The 25,124-nt window shown below is 38.6% G+C and overlaps 2 protein-coding genes across 33 annotated transcripts in view; one reads left to right on the top strand and one right to left on the bottom strand.

The window, feature by feature from the left end:
- Positions 1–25,124, top strand: part of TAOK3 (TAO kinase 3) — a 223,643-nt gene that overhangs the window by 125,658 nt on the left and 72,861 nt on the right. For 19 of the 32 annotated variants that reach the window (XM_016924344.4, XM_016924350.4, XM_054664681.2 and 16 more), the window contains 6 exons: positions 2,937–3,008; positions 4,384–4,485; positions 8,639–8,684; positions 9,748–9,844; positions 12,247–12,360; positions 14,136–14,227. In XM_016924344.4, the coding sequence (XP_016779833.1) occupies positions 2,937–3,008; positions 4,384–4,485; positions 8,639–8,684; positions 9,748–9,844; positions 12,247–12,360; positions 14,136–14,227 (523 nt within the window). Of the gene's footprint in view, positions 1–2,936; positions 3,009–3,537; positions 3,839–4,383; positions 4,486–8,638; positions 8,685–9,747; positions 9,845–11,566; positions 11,754–11,832; positions 12,123–12,246; positions 12,361–14,135; positions 14,228–25,124 lie in introns of those variants that run through there. The other 13 variants (XM_063785053.1, XM_063785051.1, XM_063785056.1 and 10 more) reach the window with 6 other exon arrangements.
- On the bottom strand, positions 909–2,536 carry LOC741340 (small ribosomal subunit protein uS5-like). The gene has a single exon (XM_054664684.2). The coding sequence runs from the start codon at positions 1,816–1,818 to the stop codon at positions 937–939; it is 882 nt and encodes a 293-aa protein (XP_054520659.1). The 5' UTR covers positions 1,819–2,536; the 3' UTR covers positions 909–936.

Raw genomic sequence — 25,124 nt, 5'->3', positions numbered from 1 at the left:
GGTATGGCACTGATGCAGAGGTAATCTTTTAATGTCTTGTATTTATTTTTATGAAAATTTTAAGAAAACTAATAGTTTTAAATATTTTAAATAAGTTGAGGCTGGGAGCAGTAGCTCACGCCTATAATTCCAGTACTTTGGGACGCTGATGCGGGCGGATTACTTGAGGCCAGGAGTTCGAGACCAGCCTGGCCAATATGGTGAAACGCTGTCTCTACTACATACATAAAAATTAGCCAGGCGTGGTGGTGGCCGCCTGTAATTCCAGCTACTCAAGAGGCTGTGGTGGGAAGATCACTTGAGCTGGAGAGGCAGAGGTTGCAGTGAGCTGAGATTGTACCACTGCACTCCAGCCTGGATGACAGAGCAAGATCCTGTCTTAAAAAAAAAAGTATGTACGTATGTATGTGTGTGTGTGTATATATATATATATGTATATCTTGAGTAAGTTGAGAGGAAAAGACTATTACTTGAATTATTAATGGTTTTCATATGTACTTTCAATGAACTGTTACATTTGGAGTATGGAGAAGACAAGTAGACATGAGACAAGGCAACCTCTATGATAAAAAATACACATATATACATACATAAATGTAGGCATGTATATATGTAATACAGTCTTATTATAAAATATAAGTAATCCTGAAAACAAAAGTCCCCCTTAGGATTAATCTTACTTTCTGCTGTACTGTTCAATACAATAGCAAGTAGGCACGTTAACTATTAAAATTTAAAATTTATTTTCTCAGTCACACTAGCCACATTTCACATGTTACTCTTTTGGGCAATCTAGAAATAGAACTGTCCCATCATCATAGAAAGTTCTGTCAGATAGCACTGCTCCAGGGATTATCATTGATATATATTCTGGTATAAATTCTTTTATAATTTTTTTTCACGCTTAATTCACTTTATTTTTCTTGTATAAAAACCCTATGTTGTAGCCACAGCTGGAGCCTGAGTCCGCTGCACGGAGACTCTGGTGTGGGTCTTGACGAGGTGGTCAGTGAATTCCTGATAGGGAGACTTGGTAAATACAGTCTCCTTCCAGAGGTCGGGGGTCAGGTAGCTGTAGGTCTTAGAAATGGCATCAAAGGTGGCCTTGGCGAAGTTGCCCAGGGTGGCAGTGCAGCCCCGGGCTGAGGTGTAGCAGTCATCGATACCAGCCATCATGAGCAGCTTCTTAGGCACAGGTGCGGAGACGATGCCAGTGCCCCTGGGTGCAGGGATGAGGCGCACCAGCACAGAGCCGCAGCGGCCTGTCACCTTGCAAGGGACAGTGTGGGGCTTGCCGATCTTGTTCCCCCAGTAGCCTCTGCGCACAGGGACGATGGAGAGCTTGGCCAGGATGATGGCCCCACGGATGGCGGTGGCCACCTCCTTGGAACACTTAACACCCAGACCGACGTGGCCATTGTAGTCCCCGATAGCAACAAATGCCTTGAACCTGGTGCGCTGGCCGGCACGGGTCTGCTTCTGCACTGGCATAATCTTCAAAACCTCATCCTTGAGAGAGGCCCCCAGGAAGAAATCAATGATCTCTGATTCCTTAATGGGCAGGGAGAAGAGATAGATCTCCTCCAGGGACTTGATCTTCATGTCCTTGACCAAGCGGCCCAACTTGGTGACGGGCATCCACTCCTTATCCTCGGCCTTGCCTCCGCGAGCTCCGCGGCCTCGGCCCCGGCCCCGTCCACGGCCGCGACCCCGGCCCCGGATGCCACTGCCGAAACCTCCGCGGAAGCCACCGCGGTTCCCCATCCCAGGGCCACCAGGGCCTCCGTGCCCCCCCGCTGCACCGGCGTCATCCGCCATTTGTTGTTTCCTCGGAAAAGAAGCAATTCTTTTATAATTTTTTCTACACGTATACTCACATTATTACTATTTTGCAAAAATTGGATTCTACTTTATAGCTTGTTTTTGACTAAAACATTTTTAACATCTTTTCATATTGCATTGCACATAGATTACCTCATTCCTTAAGTGGTTATTTTATTATATGGTCATATCATATTTATTTATTTAACTGATTCTCCATTGATGGACAGTTTACAAGGTGAAGCCAGAATGGGTCATTTGGGAATATGATATTTTTTGTTTGGTTTGATATATTAAACCCTAATCATTTTTTATATTACAATCTTTACATGTATCCAGAAAAGAATATAGAGAAACTATACATTAAAATGGGAGTGGAGATGTCTATTTAGCCTATCAAAAAGTGAAGCATCTTTGAACTGTGATACTGCAGTATGGAGATACTATTTTAAATATAATATCAGGCCAGGCACGGTGGCTAACGTCTGTAATCCCAGCACTTTGGGAGGCTGAGGCGGGCAGATCACGTGAGGTCGGGAGTTTGAGACCAGCCTGGCCAAAATGGTGAAACCCCATCTCTACTCAAAATACAAAAATTAGCCAGGTGTGGTGGTGGGTGCCTATAATCCGCAGTTACTTGAGAGGCTGAAGCAGGAGAATAGCTTGAACCCGGGAGGCAGAGGCTACAGTGAGCCAAGATCGTGCCCCAGTGCACTCCAGCATGAGCAACACAGCTAGATTCTTTCTCCAAAAATAAAATAAAACACCTGTAATCTCAGCACTTTGGGAGGCCGAGGCGGGCGGATCATTTGAAGTCAGGAGTTTAAGACCAGCCTGGTCAACATGGTGGGACCCCATTTCTACTAAAAATACAAAAAACATTAGCGTGGCATGGTGGTGCGTGCCTGTAATCCCTGCTGCTTGGGAGGCTGAAACAGGAGAATCGCTTGAACCCAAGAGGTAGAGGTTGCAGTGAGCTGCACTCCAGCCTGAGCGACAGAATGAGACTGTCAATAAATAAATATACAAATAAATAGTCTCTAGTTAAATATTTAAGTTAAATTGGCTGAAACATCACTAATTCTTTTTCTTTTTCTTCTACCCTCTTAACACAGGCTACAAATGCTCACACCAATGAGGTGGTGGCAATTAAGAAGATGTCCTATAGTGGGAAGCAGACCCATGAGGTGAGATAGAGACAGTTGTATACCTAAACTGAAATAAACAAGTTAGTATGAAATTAACAAAATTCTGGCCGGGCGCGGTGGTTCACGCCTGTAATCCCAGCACTTTGCGAGGCCGAGGTGGGCGACTCACGAGGTCAGGAGATTGAGACCATCCTGGCTAACATGATGAAACCCCATCTCTACTAAAAATACAAAAAATTAGCCGGGCGTGGTGGCGGGCGCCTGTAGTCCCAGCTACTCAGGAGACTGAGGCAGGAGAATGGCGTGAACCCGGGAGGCGGAGCTTGCAGTGAGCCGAGATCGCGCCACTGCACTCCAGCCTGGGTGACAGAGCGAGGCTCTGTCTCAAAAAAAAAAAAAAAAGAAAAAAGAAATTAACAAAATTCTTTAAACTTTTTTTTAGAACAATTTTTTTTTCCTTCTTGTGGAGCATATAATAAAAGTTCCTGGAGTTTTTCATACAAATGTGTGAACATTCATAATTATTTTTAAAAAGGCTAATGTTCTAGCTCAATTAACTATTTTGCAGGCTGGATGAGGTGGCTTAGGCCTGTAATCCCAGCACTTTGGGAAGCCAAGGCTGGAGGATCGCTTGAGCCCAGGAGCTCAAGACAAGCCTGGGCAATATGGTGAGACCCCACCTCTACAAAACATCAAACAAACTAGCTGGGTGTGGTGGTGTGTGCCTGTAGTCCAGCCACTCGGGAGGCTGAAGTGGGAAGATTGCTTGAGCCTGGGATGTGGAGGCTTCAGTGAGCTGTGACTGCAACACTGTACTCTAGCCTGGGTGCCTGAAAAGGAAAAAAACTATTTTGCAGACCAGAACATGGGTATGTGTAATGACTTTTTTGTAATGTATTTGGTGATAGATTTGTGTTTACATGTATTCAAACTAAAGAAATGGCATGTTTAGGCCGGGCACAGTGTCTCACGCCTGTGATCCCAGCACTTTGGGAGGCCAAGGTGGGCGGATCACCTGAGGTCAGGAGTTCGAGACCAGCCTGGCCAACACGGAGAAACCTCGTCTCTACTAAAAATACAAAAAAATTAGTTTAGTCTGGTGGTGCACGCCTGTAGTCCCAGCTACTTGGGAGGCACGAGAATCACTTGAACCTTGAACCGGGCAGCAGAGGTTGCAGTGAGCCGAGATCGTGCCACTGCAGTCCAGCCTGGGCAATAGAGCAAGACTCTGTCTCAATTTAAAAAAAAAAAGAGAGAGAGAAAGAAATAGCATGTTTAAATAGCTTCTTCATTTATTAAACATTTACTTTATGTCCATTTACAATAATATAAATAATATATACATATACTTGATAGGAAATACTATTTTCCTATCAAAAATTAAATTAAAATGTTCCTTTTCTGACTTCAATAGAAATGGCAAGATATTCTTAAGGAAGTTAAATTTTTACGACAATTGAAGCATCCTAATACTATTGAGTACAAAGGCTGTTACTTGAAAGAACACACTGCTTGGGTAAGTCGAAGGACCTCTATTATCTTTCTTTTACTATTACATTTTTTTCTTTTTTTTTTCTATTATCTATTTGATCTGTAAAATTACTAATTTCATTTCTGTTCCATTTAACTTTTGTTATCAGTATTTAACATGTGTTAATACTTTGGTGTGTCATTTGGTATATATTCTGTAAGATTAAATGATATCTAGCCTATTAGAAATTCCATTCTATAAACACTCAGAAAGAGATGGTGAAAAGTTGACATCATTTTATAATTATTTGTTTGTAAAAGTAAAAGGCACAGCCTTATATTCTCATCCTAGAATTTTTATCTTTGTCATTTCTCATCCTCCACTCCAGTTCCCCCCATATTTGGAATTGTCCTTGATGTTTTAATTGCTATGTGATTTTTACCAAACAGGGGCCACCATATGATTAAAATGAGAGACTTTTGTTCCACTCTGTCATCTTATTGTGATATATATATATATATATACACATGCACACACACACAGACACACACACACTCATATATATATGTATTTTGTTTGTTTGTTTGTTTGTTTGTTTGTTTGGAGACAGATTCACTCTTGTTGCCCAGGCTGGAGTGCAGTGGTGCGATCTCAGCTGACTACAACCTCTGCCTCCTGGGTTCAAGTGATTCTTGAACCTCAGCCTCCTGAGTAGCTGGGACTACAGGCACATGCCACCACACCCAGCTAATTTTTTGTATTTTTAGTAGAGATAGGGTTCACCATGTTGGCCACGCTGGTCTCGAACTCCTGACCTCAGGTGATCCACCTGCCTCAGCCTCCCAAAGTGCTGGGATTACAGGCATGAGCCATTGTGCTCGGCCCTTAGTATATTTTTATATGATTGTATTTCTGGTTTTAGGTTGGCACATTAGGCACATTTAGGATGTGAAAATGTTATGCTTTCTACTTTTTCAAATTGCACATTCCTACTTAAACTCCAATTTAACTAGCATTTATTGTTTACCATGTACCAACTCCTTTCCTGTATGTGATCTCTAATTAGGGAATGGAATTTTGTTCTTAAATAGACTATCAAACAGTATACTAAACATACATATTTCTGTTCAAGCAACTTTTATGTAGAGCTATTGCTTCCATTCTGAAAATAAGAAATTAATCAAAGACATATCTCATTGTCTAGAAATCAGTTCTCTGGCAATCTCAGCTGTCTTGAAGGAGTCAAGAAAGGGATTTCAAGCAGGCAGAATAAATGTTACAAAATCCAAGTGCTAAAATCTCATGTATTTCAAGTCTTCAGAAAATCCTTCACACTGTTACTTGAAGCTCGTTTTTCTCTTTTTTTTTTTTTTTGAGACAGAGTTTTCCTCTTGTTGCCCAGGCTGGAGTGCAATGGCGCGATCTCGGCTGACCGCAACCTCCACCTCCCGGGTTCAAGTGATTCTCCTGTCTCAGCCACTGGAGTACCACACCCGGCTAATTTTGTGTATTTAGTAGAGACGGGGTTTCTCCATGTTGGTCAGGCTGGTCTCGAACTCCCGACCTCAGATGATCCGCCCACCTCGGCCTCCCAAAGTGCTGGAATTACAGGCATGAGCCACTGCACCCGGCCACCTGTTTATTCTTAGATTATATAGACTGCTAATAAGCATGGCTACCTGGTTTCTGTCTACAACTGGTTTGATAGACCAATCAGAAAGAGCTCTAAGGAACTGAGCTGTTAGATACATGCATACAAACAGGCACAAGAATAATTTAACCATACGGAAAAAGTCAGGGGAGCTAGAAGGCAGAGCTAATCATTTAAAGGCAGAGCAGCCAGAGCTGTTTAGTGTCAGGAGCAAACAACCATCTCAGGTGCCTTTGTGTTATAGAATAATAGGGGAAAAAATATTTGTGACAAAAATGCTGAGTTTTTAAACATGTAATTTAAAACATTTAATGCAGCCAGAAACATACTCATTCTATTCAGTTTTAAAGTTCTATATTCACATTTCATATGCTCGGTTTAAGGAGGTTATGTATGCATATTCAGTTACTTTTAAAAATTAGAAAATTATGTAATAAAATTTAGAAATGCTTTCATCAAAATTGATTAAAGAAAAAGTAGGGCACATAAAGGCTAGTGTTCATTATAACATTTACTCATGTGGAATCTTCCATTTTATAATAAGAAATAAGATTAATATTTCTGAATCTGTTTTTAATGTCAAGCAGAAAACTATAGTATGGTTTCTAAATTTTAAACTTCTAAACCTCTCATTGTTCTAAATTATTCCAGAAATGCAAGGTACATACTACATAAATATATAACTGTAAAACTATAAAATATAAGACATAATCATATGTAATATATAAATAGTATTATAAGTATGTCATATCTAATTTAATTGCATTCTATATAATATAGACACAGTATACTTATATTTATAATATGTTCATATATATTGATATATTGATATTTATAATATATAACTATAAAAGTATAATAGTTTCTAAATTTTAAACTTCTAGACATCACATATTCTAAATTATCTCAGTAATGCAAGGTACATAATATAAATATATTTTCACATTAATTTTTTTAATGAAAGGAACTAATATGTTGATATTGGTTATGTCTAGTTTATTATAGGAAATTTATATTTCATAATGAGCATCTACTATTCTTTTAAATAACAAAGTAATAATTTGTAGGAGTGTGAATGCTTGCATGTGTGTGTGGAGATTGGTTGCTGAGCCCTGATAGTTTTGACCTTGACTTCAAATCAGTAGTCTTGGGCACCTAAAAATCTAGGATAAGAAGGGCCAGGTGCAGTGGCTTATGCCTGTAATCCCAAGACTTTGGGAGGCCTAGGTGGGTGGATCACGAGGTCAGGAGATCAAGACCAGCCTGGCCAACATGGTGAAACCCCGTCTCTACTAAAAATACAAAGAAAAAAAAGAAATCGAGGATAAGAGTACAGAAAGAGGCCGGGCACGGTGGCTCACACCTGTAATCCCAACACTTTGGGAGGCTGAGGCGGGCGGGTCACCTGAGGTCAGGAGTTTGAGACCAGCCTGACCAACATGGAGAAACCCCGTCTCTACTAAAAATACAAAATTAGCCGGGTGTAGTGGCGCATGCCTGTAATCCCAGCTACTCGGGAGGCTGAGGCAGGAGAAGTGCTTGAACCCAGGAGGTAGAGGTTGCAGTGAGCCAAGATCGTGCCATTGCACTCCAGCCTGGGCAACAAGAGTGAACTCTGTCTCAAAAAAAAAAAAAAAAAAAGAGTAAAGAAAGAGGTTTCTCACTTTTGCTTTTAGAAAGCCTCAGCAGATTGCAAACCCAATAACTATCGATAGCCTCCACCTCTCGAGTTCCAGCGATTCTCCGTCCTTAGCCTCCCAAGTAGCTGGGACTACAGGTGCAAGCCACTATGCCAAGCTAATTTTTTGTATTTTTAGTAGAGATGGGGTTTCACCATGTTGACTAGGCTGGTCTTGAACTCCTGGCCTCAGGTGATCCACCTGCCTCAGCCTCCCAAAGTGCTGGGATTACAGGCGTGAGCCGCTGCACCCAGCCTATCAATAGTATTATAATAATATTATTCTGGAAATATTTTGAGATCTAAATGTAAATAACACATATATCTCAGGGATTCAAGGTAATGTAATGATACATAGCAGGCTACATCTTCAGATTCAGTTCAAAACAATATCTGTTTCTTGTTTAAAACTTTTTAAAGTGTGAAAAAAAGGAATTTACTACTTACTGGTTTATTTTATTTAACTGGTATAACCCCAATATAGATTTTACTGGCTCGTGTATTTGTTTGCCACTTTCTGAGTTACAAATTTATAGTACAACATAGTCACCTGAATCCTTTTTGAAATAAAGTAGTGAAGGAGTTAATAAATAAATTGGCAATCTTGGCTTCACCATTTATAGTGAATATTTCTATATCTAGTCCCCCAATAATCTTTAGGCCAATTTCAAACAAGAAATAATAAAAACTGAGATGATGAAAATTATAAAAATCAATTAGTGCCAGATGACAAAAATTCAGTCCAAGTTCGGGTAGATCAGAATATTTATTCACCTAGTATTCTTAGTTCCTTTATTGGTTGTTTAGTTGGTTTCAGCAGTTTTTAAATTAACTTTCATTATTCTGAATATTATTTTAATCTCTTATAGTTGGTGATGGAATATTGCTTAGGCTCAGCCTCTGATTTATTAGAAGGTAAGAAAGAAGGAATTAAACTCTCCTTTCTGTTTTACTTTGATCAGAATGTTATCTACCGCCATACTAAAGTGTAGTTTGGGCAGTCTAATTGAATGATGGCTTGAGCTTTAGGGTTGTGTGGATAAGCCATGCACACTTCCTCTCTTCAATGCCACTGAAAGTGTCTGAGTGATGTTAGCAGTCTTCCTGCTGTTTTAGTTCATGGCCCATCCAGGGCAGGTACTACCAAAATGTTTGGCTAATGTGATATGGTATATGTAGCCAAAAACATCATATTCATGGGTATATGTGAAAGAGAGGTAGATAGTCTCACGTTATATTGATGTTAAACCCTTTCAGAAATCTTGACTGACCCAGTTCCTCTCTGCAGATGCTGCTATAACCAGAGGCTGTGTTAAAAATTTACTTTAAAAAAAATATCTTGAGCCAGGCACAGAGGCTAACACCTATAATACCAGCTACTTAGGAGTCTGAGACAGGAGGATCACTTGAGCCCAGGAATTCAAGGCTGCAGTGAGCTTTGATTGAAACACTGCACTCCAGCCTGGGTAACAGAGTGAGACCCCTGTCTCAAAAAAAAAAAAAAAAAAAAAATTAAATCACTGTTGATCTCTGAATAGAAATTGCTTATTAGCTTCTTTCACAAATAATGAAAACCTGTAGTTTGAAGGGGTAATTAAAGATGGCTTTGTGGCAGAGGAGGAAAATGTAACCTAGAACACTCCAGACATTGAAATGTTGGAAGGGACTGGTTAATTTGGGCCTGGTTAATTGGAATCAGTGTGGCTTGGCTTGCAACTGATAAGTAAATTAACAATGCATCATTTAAGGAATATCAGGCTTTCTTTGTTTTATTTTTGTTTTGAAGGGTCATTTGTGTTTATATACTTGGGTTTCCTGTTGTCTGATCACTTATTCTCTTCTATAGAAGATCTAGGTGAATGTGTTCCCAAATTGTCATGTGAGAAAGTATGTAACCCAGTCTGGTATAGCTGTATAAAATAATAAAATGAGGAATGAAACTGATCATCTACTGACTTTTTTTTTTTTCCTTCCTCAGTTCATAAAAAACCACTTCAGGAAGTGGAGATCGCTGCCATTACTCATGGAGCCTTGCATGGACTAGCCTACCTACATTCTCATGCATTGATTCATAGGTAAGATTAGAGACCAGTTATGTTTCTTTTCAGTTGCAGGACTGTCTATTCCAGGAACCTTGAAAATTAGTGCATGCTCCAATTTTTAGGTTGCCTAAGCATTCATGGGAAGCAAATAGATTGCTGCTTCTGGATATAAAGGATAAAGTTGCCAGAATTTAGCTTCTATCTCTTATTCTCTCCTACATATCCACAATTATATCATCTTTGTTCAGTAGGTAACTGTTCTCCAGGCTAAATGTTGCAGGGAAATTTGAAAAAGGGCCCACCAATCTTTAGATACTGTGTCATGAAGAAAAGAAAAGAAAATTAACCTTCCTTGCATATATTTATCTGTTAGCAGAGTTATTGTCCCTTTCCTATTACAAATAACAAGCTAGTCTTATATAAATATATGCTATTTTATAACTTTAAAATATTTCTCATTTCTATAGTTCATATGGATACTTAGGAAGATATTATCTTTACTGTATTTTGGCATATGAAGAGACCAGGGCTCAGAAAGACTTAACTTGCCCAGAGTTTCACAGAATTTAAGTAATATGTTAAGGATTGAAACTCAAGTTTCTTGACTCCTATTCTAGGGCTTTTCTCTGCCTTGTATTTTCTCTACCACAACCACACTCTCCTCCCTGCAACCTCCCTCCCTCCATTAACTTCTAGAGAAACATGTTACCAATCTTTCCTTCTCTCAGTAATGAACTTTTAGTACAGTTACATTAATGAATGAGGGGAGGAGGAGTGAAATATTAGGTATGAAGAATCTGAGATGGCTCACAAATGAAAGAAAACAACTGGCATTTACTAGGAAGAAGTGAAACTACTGGGTTATGGTTCCTCTTTTGCTTCTGTTTTAATCACCCCAGTGTAGCCATGACCACTTACTGGTACCACAAAAGCAGAACTTCCTAAAGATAGGCAGACCGAAATCCTGCTGGGAATTAAGGACAAAGAGTGAACCTAATCATGTTAATAAATACTGATTAAATAAAATTATCATAATGTCTATGGATCTGACAACTTTTTGTAAATATATGTCTTTGGTACCAAGGTGTTAATACTACTGCCAACTTGCTTGTGATTATTTTGCCTGCTCTCATTTAAAGCTACAGTTCAGTTTTTTGTGCCATTATTACCTTAATCTGCACATTAACTTAATGTTTTAGTCTATATTATGGTTTATCTTCTTTAGTATGTAAAATAATTTGTTGAAGAGTCAAAATACTTATAAATAATGTTTTTTTAATTTAAAAGTAAATACTGTGTCTCAGATTTTTATTGTTTTGATTTTAAAGGCAATTCAATCTCCTAACTAAAGATAAGTAGAGAAAATATATTTTTCTGTTGTGAAGAAAAATAAATAATGCATTTTTTTTTAGTTCTGTCTGCCAATGCCTAATGTCACCATGAGGAAGGAAACTGAATTTTCAAGGGAAGTTTTTATAAAAGTTATTTTGAAGCATTTGAACCTTATCATTTTCAGCTTGACATAAATTTCCTCATCTTCTCTGTTTTATCTTTTCACTGACCATCAACTTCCAATTCATGGTTTCTAGTGCTCATTACACCTCATGCCTTTTTTAAAAAGAATAAGGAGTACATCCACACCTTCTCATTCTAAATTACCATACTGAAAAATGAATTTTTTTAATTATATTTTTAAAACTTTTTGCTATATAATACCTCTATTAGTTTTAGTAGTAACCACGTGCAATTCTTTGTAGTAATACAATAGAAATGTAATTTCCTAACCCCTAATCCTTGTTTGTTTTGATCTTTCAGGGTCTTCTTTTTACTGTACAGAGTTATTTTTAAAATATCACCTTCTATATAACATGTACCTCAAATGCCTTAGAGTTGCAGTTACAATTAAAGACAGAGAGAAAGGGTCACAGGCAAGAAAGAAAAGGTATGTGTGTAGTTGAGGTTTATTGGTAGGTGGTCAATACGGAATCATTGCAGGTTTGTTTAGGCTCCAAAAATGTCACATAATTTGGAAAAGCAGAAAAAGCAGTTAAAATTGGCACCAATTTTCTCAGCACAGGGAATACTATTGATAATTGGATTTAGCCTTTAAGAATATACCTTTGTAAGTGTAGCAGCTGAATAGGTTTTCTTGTTCGCCATGTCTGCCTTTTTTCTCATTTGTATTCCCTCCCTCTGAAGAAAGCTCTACCTTTAAGTAATTACTATGACCTACCTGCAAGTACACCCAGGAATCTGGGCCCCCTTACAACATGCAGTAATTACTAAATCTCCTTCTGGCTATCTGAGCAAGGTTTGTTTTATTTGTTTGTTTGTTTTTTTAAATAAACTTTTTGTCTTATTAATTGCATGCTCTGACCTATGCCATAATCAAAATTGAAAAGTAATTTTCTAAGCCTTTTTTTTTTTTCCTATAGGGATATTAAAGCAGGAAATATTCTTCTAACAGAGCCAGGTCAGGTAAAACTAGCTGATTTTGGATCTGCCTCAATGGCTTCTCCTGCCAACTCCTTCGTGGGCACACCTTACTGGTATGTAGAATTAGGCTATATGACATAGTTTTAAAATCTGCATACATGAACTCAACTATGGTACTGGTTTGGCTTGGTTTTGTGACAGTGTCTTACCAATATGCCTCAAAACGAGGTTTCATTTGAGAAGGATAGAAAGCCCACTGGCATAAAAAGAAACACTCTGGCTTAGTATAAAATTTACAATGACTTTAAATTGTGTAGTTAAGGTTGGTGTCACTGTGTGTAAACTGAGCAGTATTATCAATTCGCTGACCAAGTTCAGGTTTTCGATTTCATTTGCAGTTTCTTTTGAACTTTTCTCTTGAGGCAAAGCCTCCAGGTAAGGACAGGGCAGCTTCTTTCACCTTCCCTGACTAGCCAACAAGCAGAGATGGTACCTTTCAGTGAAAGAAATCCAAGTTCTTGTCTTTGTTGAGTTCTGATAGGTTACCTAGCTTGTCAGTCTGGCTCAGAGTTTTTCACCCTATTCTTTTCCAGATTATTTTCCTTCCTTTCCTAGACACATTGGAATTTCATTATGCCTTACAGAATGACTTAGATCTCTGCAAAATTACTTGTCTACAAAAAAAAATCAGCTAGTCTTTGAATTTTTTTCTATCACCAAATAACATTTTCTAAGCAACTGCTTACACATCATAATAGAGTACAGTTCTGTTCAAAGCATATTAAACAGATAGGGCCCCTGCCCTCCTAATGAAGATGCATTATGGACAAACAAGTAAAGTAACATCCATTACTACAACCTGGGGTTTTTGTAGGTTTTAGTATCTTTGGAACAGCTGATTATATTGCTTTATATGGCTCCATAAAGTATTTTTCATGTTGTTTAATTATTTTAAAAGAATATGGCCAGGTGTGGTGGCCTATGCCTGTAATCCCAGCTACTCGGGAGGCTGAGGCATGAGAATCGCTTGAACCCAGGAGGCAGAGGCTGCAGTAAGCCAAGATGGCGCCACTGCACCCCAACCTGGGCTACAAAGTGAGACTCTCAACAACAACAACAAAAAAAGACTCCAGGCGCGGTGGCTCACGCCAGTAATCCCAGCACTTTGGAAGTCCGAGGCGGGTGGATCACGAGGTCAGGAGATCGAGACCATCCTGGCTAACATGGTGAAACCGCATGTCTACTAAAAATACAAAAAATTAGCCAGGCATGGTGGCAGGCGCCTGTAGTCCCAGCTACTTGTAGTCTCAGCTACTCGGGAGTCTGAGACAGGAGAATGGCATGAACCTGGGAGGCAGAGCTTGCAGTGAGCTGAGATTGCACCACTGCAGTCCAGCCTGGGCGACAGAGCCAGACTCCGTCTCAAAAAAAAAAAAAAAAAAAGAATATTTCCTGCTTTATTTAATTACTTTAAACAAATACTTTATGGAACTATATAAAGCAATATAATCAGATGTTCCAAAGTAATTATTTAAGTATTTTATGTATATTCATCCTTTACAAATCTCTATAAAGTTGCTATGAGAATTATCTCCATTTTACAGATGAAGAAACTGATGTACAGATAGGTTAAGTAACTTCCCTAAGATCAAACTGATAGTAAGGGGGTGGAGCCAGTCTTTATTGAAAATAATGTACTGTGTCATGTAAATCACCAAGTAGATTATATTTTGAATAGTGTTTTTCAAAATTATTTGTGTAAGGAAATAATATCTATATCAGATAAAATTTCAGAATACCCTTAAGAACAGCTATTTCATTGAATCACTTTCCTGGAGAAATTTTGTTTTTAATCTCCAACTTGAGTTTTGTACCTTATGTTTGGTAGGATGGCTCCAGAGGTGATCTTAGCTATGGATGAAGGACAGTATGATGGGAAAGTTGATATTTGGTCACTTGGCATCACTTGTATTGAATTGGGTGAGTAAAGAGTTATTTGTTTTCATTGTATTTTCTAAATTCTATTTTGCAGATGAATTTTCATTGTATTTTTAAGAATCATAATGATTAGGAGTTATTCATCTGGCTATTACTTAATGAGTTACTGGTATATGTGTGCTAGGCAATGCGAATTTATTAGATTTTTTATACTCATAACACAGATTGCTTTCTCTCTGCTACATTTTCATGTTCTTATTTTTATTTATTTATTCATTTTAATTTTTTAATTATTATTACACTTTAAGTTTTAGGGTACATGTGCACAATGTGCAGGTTTGTTACATATGTACACATGTGCCATGTTGGTGTGCTGCACCCATTAACTCGTCATTTAACATTAGGTATATCTCCTAATGCTATCCCTCCCCCCTCCCCCCACCCCACAACAGGCCCCGGATTGTGATGTTCCCCTTCCTGTGTCCATGTGTTCTGATTGTTCAATTCCCACCTATGAGTGAGAACATGCGGTGTTTGGTTTTTTGTCCTTGCGATAGTTTGCTGAGAATGATGGTTTCCAGTTTCATCCATGTCCCTGCAAAGGACATGAACTCATCATTTTTTATGGCTGCATAGTATTCCATGGTGTATATGTGCCACATTTTCTTAATCCAGTCTATCATTGTTGGACATTTGGGTTGGTTCCAAGTCTTTGCTATTGTGAATAGTGCCGCAATAAACATGCATGTGCATGTGTCTTTATAGCAGCATGATTTATTTATTTATTTTTTTTGAGACAGAGTCTTACTTTGTTACCCAGGCTGGAGTGCAGTGGCGCAATCTCGGCTCATTGCAACCTCCACCTCCTAAGTTCAAGCAATTCTCCTGCTTTAGCTTCCTGAGTGCCTGGGATTATAGGCACCTGCCACCAAGCCTGGCTAATTTTTGTATTTTAGTAGAGACAGGGTTTTGCTGTGTTGGCCAGGCTGGTCTCAAACTCCTAACCTCAAGTGATCTGCCTGCCTCGAGGTCCCAAAGCACTGAGATTATAGATGTGAGACACCACACCCAGTCTCATGTTATTAATTTAATTGAAGGAGTTGAAGCAGATATGGCAGTTAACAAATGAAATACAAAATAGTACATAGTAATATATGAAAAATATCCATTCTCCATACTATGAATGATAATATATGTCCTACCTTTATGGGAGTTCCCATTACCTTAATTTATACTCCAACTTGTATTAGGGAAATCTGAAAAAGTAATAGAAAGCTTATCAGGGATCTGACTCTAAAACTGTATTTGACCCATGTAGAGCACAACTGTGAAGAAAACTTTGTGTTAGAAGATAAACTTCAGCCATGAAGTTATTCCCCAAATATTGTTACAGTTATCTAAAATTGTCTAAAGTGCCACAGAATCTCTCCTTTGGTTGTATATTTTGAACTTTAATATATCTTAAGCTTACTTCTATCCAGTGGTATACTGGTAAATTTAACAAATGAATCTCTTGTGGAGAGGGGAAAAGGCCTTGATTTGTAGCTTTGCCAATTTCCATGATGTAAATACTCTTACTATAGCCAATGCTATTCACTAAATGTGAAAATGGGGAAAGATGTGCACAATGGGCCTTCCAAAGCCAGTATGTGCTAGCTACAGCATAATACTGCCTTTATCTACATATTTTCATAAATTTTAAATCAAAAATGTTAAACTTTTTAAAAAATCAGTTTTTAAAAAATTCTTTTTTTTCTTTTTTTCTTTTTTTTTTTGAGACACAATCTCCTCTGTTACCCAGGCTGCATTGCAGCGGTGCAATCTTGGCTCACTACAGCCTCTCTCTTCTGGGTTCAAGTGATTCTCCTGCCTCAGCCACCCAAGTAGCTGGGATTACAGGCATGCACCACCACGCCTGGCTAATTTTGTGTTTTTAGTAGAGATGGGGTTTTGCCATGTTGGTCAGGCTGGTCTCAAACTCCTGACTTCAGATGATCCACCCGCCTCGGCCTCCCAAAGTGCTGGGATTACAGGCATGAGCCACTGTGCCTGGCCTAAAAAAATTCTTTGTCTAATTTTTTAAGATATTAATTTCATGTAATTCTATTAAGGTTTCCAAATTGATCCTGTAAGTATTTCTGAGTTCTAGTTTGATTCACAGACTATGGTTTTCTCTTTTCCTAAAATGTTAGGCCAACTTGGGATACTTTATATTACATTGCCAATGTTTCATTGACCCCTTCCGACAAAACAACATATGATAAAGATGCACAATTTATCTGGTTTTTTTTTTACATTAAAGAAGTATTAATTTAAAAAAAAAGAATTCCTGGAGGAAAATTTGAATATTTACTTATTTTTTTCAATTAGGTAGCAGAATCACAAGGTTTGTAAATCAGAAAACATAAAAAGACATACAATGAAAGATCTTCTTCCACCCCTGCCCTATCTACACAGTTCCTACACCACCCCTGCCAACACACGCAGGGAACCACTTTATTAATTTGTGTGTCCTTCCAGATCTTCTTGGTAAATATACAAACAAACATGAATATACACTTCCTATATTTGTTTTCACACCCAAGGTAACATATATATGTGGTTCTGTACTTTGGTTTTTCACTTAATAATATCTTGGAGATCTGTTTTATATGACTAACTTAGACATGTTTTTCATCATTTTAATGGCATCATGTTATTCCATTACATGATATACCATAGTTTATTTAACTGGTCTTGTATTGATGGATATTCAGTTGATGAATTTCTTTTTTAGGTTATAGTATGGTACTACTGTTTATTTCACTCCAAAGGAAATTGATCAAAGTTATTCATACTGATTTTGGGGGCCACTCAGCAGAAATATTTGCATGTTTTAAAAAGGGCTTATAACGAACTTCCCACAATACTATGTAAAAGTTCACAAGGTAGGCTGGGCGTGGTGGCTCACGCCTATAATCTCGGCACTTTGGGAGGCCAAGACGGGCGGATCACGAGGTCAGGAGATCGAGACCATCCTGGCTAACAAAGTGAAACCCGTCTCTACTAAAAATACAAAAAAAATTAGCCAGGCGTGGTGGTGGGTGCCTGTAGTCCCAGCTACTCGGGAGGCTGAGGCAGGAGAATGGTGTGAACCTGGGAGGCGGAGCTTGCAGTGAGAGATCGCGCCACTGCACTCCAGCCTGGGCGACAGAGCAAGACTCTGTCTCAAAAAAAAAACAAACAAACAAACAAAAAAACACTTCACAGGGTAATCCCAGAAGTCATAGGACCAAAATTAGCTAAAACAACTTTGGAGAAATAGAATTTGAACAGAAGAATCACTGCCCCAGAATCCATACCATATTAATTAAATCCATATGGTATTGTTGCAGGGAAAGACTAGTATCCAGTAGAACAAACTAGGAAACTCTAGTATGAGTCAGATTTTGGTATAAGACACAAAAGCCATTACAGATCAATGGGAAAATGATGGCTCATTTGGTAAATAATACTGAGAAATTTGTTAATTATATGATAAAACTAAAACTGGATTCCTAGCTATGTCATACACAAAAATAAATTTTAGATTGGTTAAATGCCCAAAAGTAAAACTTTAAACATTTAGAAGAAGCCCCCCAATGCCTCAGTTTCCTCATCTGTAAAATAGAAATAATGATAGTACCCACTTTGTGGGGTTGTTATGAAGATTAATTAATATCTATTATATGCTTAGAACATGGCCTGGCATGTAATAAGCACTATGTAAGTGTTATTATTTTTTTTTTTTAAGATAGAGTCTCGCTCTGTCTCCCAGGCTAGAGTGCAGTGGCGTGCTCTTAGCTCACTGCAACCTCCACCTCCCAGGTTCAAGTGATTCTCCTGCCTCAGCCTCCCTAGTAGCTGGGACTACAGGTGCATGCCGCCATGCCTGGCTAATTTTTTGTATTTTTAGTAGAGACGGGGTTTCATCGTGTTAGCCAGGGTGGTCTCAATCTCCTGACCTTGTGATCCACCCGCCTCAGCCTTCCAAAGTGCTGGGATTACAGGCGTGAGCCACCAGGCCCAGTCTAGTGTTATTATTATTACTCTAAAATACCTTTACAAGTATAATGAAGACCTTTTCTAATCAATGTTTTTTAAAACATAATGATAAATATCATAACTTTTACTGCTTTAAAATATAAAACCACGTAAAGCACAAACATTAAAAGACAAGCCATGGACTAGGAGAAGGTAGTTGAAATACATTTAACCAACAAAGTATTGGTCCAAAATTTATAAATAACTCCTACAATTTCTTTCTGAAAAAGAAAAAGCTGGCCAGATGCGGTGGCTCATGCCTGTAATCCCAGCACTTTGGGCAGCCAAGGTGGGCAGATCACCTGAGGTCAAGAGTTTGAGACCAGCCTGGCCAACGTGGTGAAACCCCACCTCTACTAAAATTACAAAATTAGCTGTGTGTGGTGATGCACGCCTATAATCCCAGCTACTAGGGAGGCTGAGGCAGGAGAATCATTTGAACCTGGGAGGTGGAGGTTGCAGTGAGCCGAGATTGCGCCACTGCACTCCAGCCTGGGCAACAAGAGCGAAACTCTGTCCCAAAAAAAAAAAAAAAGGAAAAAAAAGAAAAAGCCAAACAACTAGTAGAGAAATGGGTAAGGAATATGATTAAGTGAAGCTGAGGTAGGAGAATCACCTGAACCCAGGAAGTCAAGGCCGCAGTGAGCCATGATCACGCCACTGCACTGTAGTCTGGGTGACAGGAGTGAGACCCTATCTCAAATAAAAATAAAAAGGAATATGATTAAGCAATTCATTGAAGAGGAAACCTAAATGGACAACAAACATCAGAAGACACTAAGCCTCATTAGTAATCAGAGAAATGCAATTTGAAACAATTTCACATTTATGAGATTGGCAAGAATTTCAAGTCCTTGAATAATAAATTTGGAGAAGCTGCTAAGGAAGCAAGAACTCCGTATGCATACACACTGGAAAATGTGTACAAGGGTGCAACTGTTTTTATAGTAGCCAGAAAAGGTAGAACTAGCCTAAATTCTTATCCAAAGGAGAATGTATAAATTATGGAATACTGTATCATAGTTAAGAATGAACTGGATCTACATGTATCATCATGGATAAATCTCAAAATCATAACATTGAATATTTGGTGAACAAATAAAATTGCAAAAGTACAAGTATGGTTTGATGCCAGTTATGAAAATTTTATAAGTTCTTTTATATATTGTTAAAACCATATATATACTGGCCAGGCGCAGTGGCTCACGCTTGTAATCCCAGCACTTTGGGAGGCCAAGGCAGATGGATCACCTGAGGTCAGGAGTTTGAGACCAGCCTGACCAACATGCCGAAACCCCATCTCTACTAAAAATACAAAAATTAGCTGGGCATAGTGGTGCATGCCTGTAATCCCAGCTACTTGGGAAGCTGAGACAGGAGAATTGCTTGAACCCAGAAGGCGGAGGTTGCAGTGAGCCAAGACCGTACCATTGCACACAGCTGGACGACAAGAGCAAAACTCCATCTCAAAAAAAAAAAGTATATATACTAATAAAACATAAGAATACAGTTGTAAAGATATAATTCTAGAACAGTAAACACTGGAGAAAGGAAGGCAAATAGAGCTGTATCTACTTTCTTATTTTTTTAGAAGAAAAAGGACCTGAAACAAATATGACAAGATTATAATAAATCTAAGTGATAGGTATCTGTTATAATATTCTAGAAAATTTTATACATTTTAAATATTGAATAATTGAACTTTTCAAAAATTAGAAGTAAATATATATTCCTTTGGGGGAACAAAACTACTCTGTGCATAGCATAGAGTTAGCAGTATGGAGTAAGTTTTAGAATTAGACACCCTGGATGTGAATCTTGGCTTTACCAGCACTTAGCTGGCAGGACCACCATGTGTGGCTGTAACATAATGCCATCAGGCATTCACATAGTCTAGGATGCAAATGATCCCTCCTGGGGCTGTGTAACGTATTGATTCTGGCTGTGTGATCGTGGATCATTTTGTCAACTTCCCTAATCCTCAGTTTCTCATCTAAGTAAAAATAACAATGGCTATATCATAGATATTTACAGGCTTCAATAAGATAACTTAGGTAAAGTATTTAACATAGTGCCTGGCATATAGCAAGTGCTCAGTAACAGTTAATTGTATTCATATATAGGATTGTTTTTTGTTTTTTGTAATTTATATTTTAGGCCATATAAAATTATGCTACTTTTAGAGGTCATAGTACCTTTAGGGTCATCCCTGAGGAGTTGCTACGATGGTCTCAGTGTTATAAGTAAAATTTTGGTTTATTCTTATAAAATATTACTTATTTTATATTTTACTTATAACACTGAGATATTTTATATTTTATATATTTATATTTTATATATTTTATATATTTATATTTTATATATAAATTTATATTATAAAATTATAACATAATTTTATATTATATTAAAATATAAAAGTAATATTTTATAAAAATAAACCAAAATTTTACTTATAACACTGAGACCATCGTAGCAACACCTCAGTTACGATCTTTTAAAAGAATGTGCCACTTGTGTTGAATTTTACTGTTAGTGCCTACCCATTTTTTAACTAGTTTTTTCTTACCAAGTTTTTTCTTAACAAAAAAAACAAGTTTTTTCTTAACAAGTTTTTTTCTTACCAAAATCTTTCTGAAATTTGACATGGATTCTTCCCTTTCCAATCTTCTTCAATTGTACAAACTACATATACCCTTTTATGATGATTCAAGATCATCATCACATCAGATTTTGTACCGTGTACATGTAAATGACTAAAATGTCAACAGCAATTGACATTGGACACAAGTACAGACCCTAAGAGATACCTTAGTGCTTCCTCTCTTAAGACAGCCCCTTATATGTGCTTTCTGATTTTACCTTCTTATAAAAATGAATTGAAATACGTATAACTACATGCTCTCTGTATCAGCCTTTGATTGCATTTTATAAAATGATTTACTGAATTAAAGGACAAAGTAGCCTTCTCCCAAATTGTCTAATCCTCTGTGACAGCTATTTCTGCAAATTGATAAGTGATAGTGTCAAATTGTGCTAAAGAGCATAGACTCTGCAGTCAGATAAACTTCAGTTCTTATTCTGCCATTTTGTAGTTGTCTGACTTTGGTCAAATTATCTCAAGTCTGTAAAAATTTTTTTTTTTTTAGACGGAGTCTTGCTCTGTCACCAGGCTGGAGTGCAGTGGCACGATCTCGGCTCACTGCAACGTCTAGTTCCCGGGTTCAAGCGATTCTCCTGCCTCAGCCTCCCGAATAGCTGGTACTACAGGCACCTGCCACCACGCCCAGCTAATTTTTTTTTTGAGACGGAGTCTCGCTCTGTCGCCCAGGCTGGAGTGCAGTGGCGCAATCTCAGCTCACTGCAAGCTCCGCCTCCCGGGTTCACACCATTCTGCTGCCTCAGCCTCCTGAGTAGCTGGGACTACAGGCGCCCGCCACCACGCCTGGCTAATTTTTTTGTATTTTCAGTAGAGACGGGGTTTCACCGTGTTAGCCAGGATGGTCTCGATCTCCTGACCTTGTGATCTGCCCGCCTCGGCCTCCCAAAGTGCTGGGATTACAGGCGTGAGCCACCGCACCGAGCCTAATTTTTGTATTTTTAGTAGAGACGGAGTTTTACCTTGTTGGCCAGGCTAGTCTCAAACTCCTGATCTCAAATGATCCACCCACCTTGGCCTCCCAAAGTGTTGGGATTATAGGCGCAAGCCATCATGCCGGCCCATTTTAACATCTCTTTAACACTAGGAAGCAACATGGTAAAATGCATTGAAAGTTGAAATTGCTGAGAGAGTAAATGGTGTTAAATGTTCCTACAATAAAAAAAAATAGTAACTATATGAGGCGATGGACAGATTGTGATTAATCAATGTATATGAACATCAAAACATCACATTGTACACCTTAAATATATACAATTTTGTCAAAAACAAGGAAATAACTTTTTTAAAGTAGGAGGTATTTTATAGGCAACAGCCTCTTATAGTTGGCAGCATTTTTTCTGTTATACATATTATAAAATAGTGGTGAATATTTAATGGTAGTACACCTACAGTCAATGACATCTCAGACTCAAAGAAATGTGATTGTAGATGGTCAGTAAATATTCACAAAATAAAATTATTACCAAGAACATTTAATTTCTCAGCAATTACTTGAAAATTATTATATCAGTAATGTAATAAGTCATACAAGTATCTCTTTGACAGCTTTACCATACATTTTCATCTCCCTAGCATTAATTTTGCTAATGGACATGTAAAAGAAGGGTATTTTTTTTTTTTACATGCAAGACGAAGGTTAAACTGTTTCAGATATTCCCTAAGCAATGATTTTGCTATTTTCTGTAGGTTTGGGGCATAATGAAATTCTAACTGTTAATACCAATAGTATATTTTTAAGTTGTATCTTTTTTTTTTTTTTTTTTTTTTTTTTGAGACAGTCTCGCACTTGTCACCCAGGCTAGAGTGCAATGGCGCGATCTTGGCTCACTGCAACCTCCATCCCCTGGACTCAAGTGATTCTCCTGCCTCAGCCTCCCAAGTAGATGGGATTACAGGCACCCACCACCACGCCCGGCTAATTTTTATATTTTTAGTAGAGACAGAATTTCACCATGTTACCCAGGCTGGTCTCAACCTTCTGATCTCAGGTGATCCACCCACCTCAGCCTCCCAAAGTGCTGGGATTACAGGCATGAGCCACCTTGCCCAGCCCAAGTTGTACTTTTAACATCGAAATTACATGGAAAGCTGTGGATAGTCCTGTTCCCTTTTGTTCTGATATCTCTCTCTTACATAATAGCTTGTTATCCCCTTTCTTTATGGTGTCTGTCTCTTCTATAATAGTATATATTTTTTTAAAAAACACCCTAATCTAGAAGTTGAATTGCTGGGATGGCATCAAAAAGCAGGATGATGATAATGTTACTGACACTGTCCTTCTTTCCTAAAGATCAAACTTTACAGCTCCTAAGTGTTTAATCCTGTTTTATAAATTATCTTTGGGTAAATTGATCTCCTGTTGAAAGAACTAGTTAAAACTCTTGGAGGTTGAAATTGTCCAGTCACCAGATATTTTATTTTTCAGGATTATATTCAGGAGAAGTTAATCTTGGTTCTCTTCTGTTTAAACTACAGGCATTTAGTTCACCAACAAAGGTTATGGTAGAAACTGGCAAATAGTCTGTCGGCACTGTCAGGGAATGGATTGTGTCCAGAAATAAGTTCTCCAGGAAAGAACAAAACACAAACATAAATGTTATAGATTCTCTGCCTGGAATTTTATTCTTATACATTAGCCCCTTATAGTTTATCTGTTAATAAATGAATACCATGATCGTTGTTGGGGAGAAGGGGTTATATTTAGTCTTCTAAAGTTTTTCTTTTCATTTTGAAATTCTAGTGCTATCTACCTTAAAATGTACAGAGTTATTGAAGAGATACCATGGCCTAGTAAAAAGAACACAGGCCTTGGAGTCTCATAGGATTGAGTTGAAATTTCAGCGTAAACACTATGTGATTTGGTTTTGTTACTTAGCTTAGCTGAACCTCAGTTTCTTCAGTTGGGAAACTGGAAAAATAATACCTATCTTGACAAGCTATTTTGAGAATTATGAATAACATATGTAACATGCCTAAGGCAGTGAGTGCCTGGCATATAGTAGGAATTCAGTAAATGGTAGCGATTATTTTGTTATCATTAGTTATTATGGTTTTCAACCATATTTGTTCATAAGAAACCTTATGGGCTGGGCTTGGCCACTCATGCCTATAATTCCAGCACTATGGGAGGCCAAAGTGGGCAGATCGCTTGAGGTCAGGAGTTCTAGAGCAGCCTGGCCAACATGGCAAAACCCTGTCTCTATTAAAAATGCAAAAATTAGGTGTAGTGGCACACACCTGTAGTCCCAGCTACTTGGGAGGCTGATGCATGGGAATTGCTCGAACCCAGGAGGCAGAGGTTGCAGTGAGCCAAGATTGTACCACTGCACTCCAGCCTGGGAGACAAAGAGAGACTCTGTCTCAAAAAAAAAAAAAAAAATGCCGGGTGCGGTGGCTCACACCTGTAATCCCAACACTTTGGGAGGCCGAGGTGGGTGAGTCACGAGGTCAGGAGATCGAGACCATCCTGGCTAACATGGTGAAACCCCGTCTCTACTAAAAATACAAAAAATTAGCCAGACGTGGTGCCGGGCGCCTGTAGTCCCAGCTACTCAGGAGGCTGAGGCAGGAGAATGGGGTGAACCCGGGAGGCAGAGATTGCAGCGAGCCAAGATCACGCCATTGTACTCCAGCCTGGGCGACAGAGCGAGACTCTGCCTCAAAAATGGCCAGGCGTGGTGGCTCACGCTTGTAATCCCAGCACTTTGGGAGGCCAAGGCGGGCGGATCACGAGGTTAGGAGATCGAGACCACAGTGAAACCCCGTCTCTACTAAAAATACAAAAAAATTAGCCGGGCGTGGTGGCGGGCACCTGTAGTCCCAGCTACTCGGAGAGGCTGAGGCAGGAGAATGGCATGAACCTGGGAGGCAGAGCTTGCAGTGAGCCGAGATCACGCCGCTGCACTCCAGCCTAGGCGACAGTGCGAGACTCCGTCTCAAAAAAAAAAAAAAAAGAAAGAAAGAAAGAAAAGAACCCTTATACCTTTTCAGGTAGTGTTTATCTAAAGATAGGCGTACTCTTTCATTTTCCTTAGTAAAATTAAGCCCAGTAGACACTCTGATTTATTTTATTTTGTTTTTTACATTTTTTTATTTCAATAGCTTTTGTAGTGCAGGTGTTTTTTTGTTTACATGGATGAATTATATAGTGGCGAATTCTGAGATTTTAGTGCACTTGTCACCTGAGTAGTGTACATTGTACCCAATACGTAGTCTTTT

The sequence above is a fragment of the Pan troglodytes genome, chromosome 10, assembly GCF_028858775.2.
Source record: "Pan troglodytes isolate AG18354 chromosome 10, NHGRI_mPanTro3-v2.0_pri, whole genome shotgun sequence".
In the NCBI taxonomy this organism is placed as follows: Eukaryota; Metazoa; Chordata; class Mammalia; order Primates; family Hominidae; genus Pan; species Pan troglodytes.
Note: the sequence above shows the minus strand (reverse complement) of the source record. Positions and strands in the feature narration are given on the sequence as shown.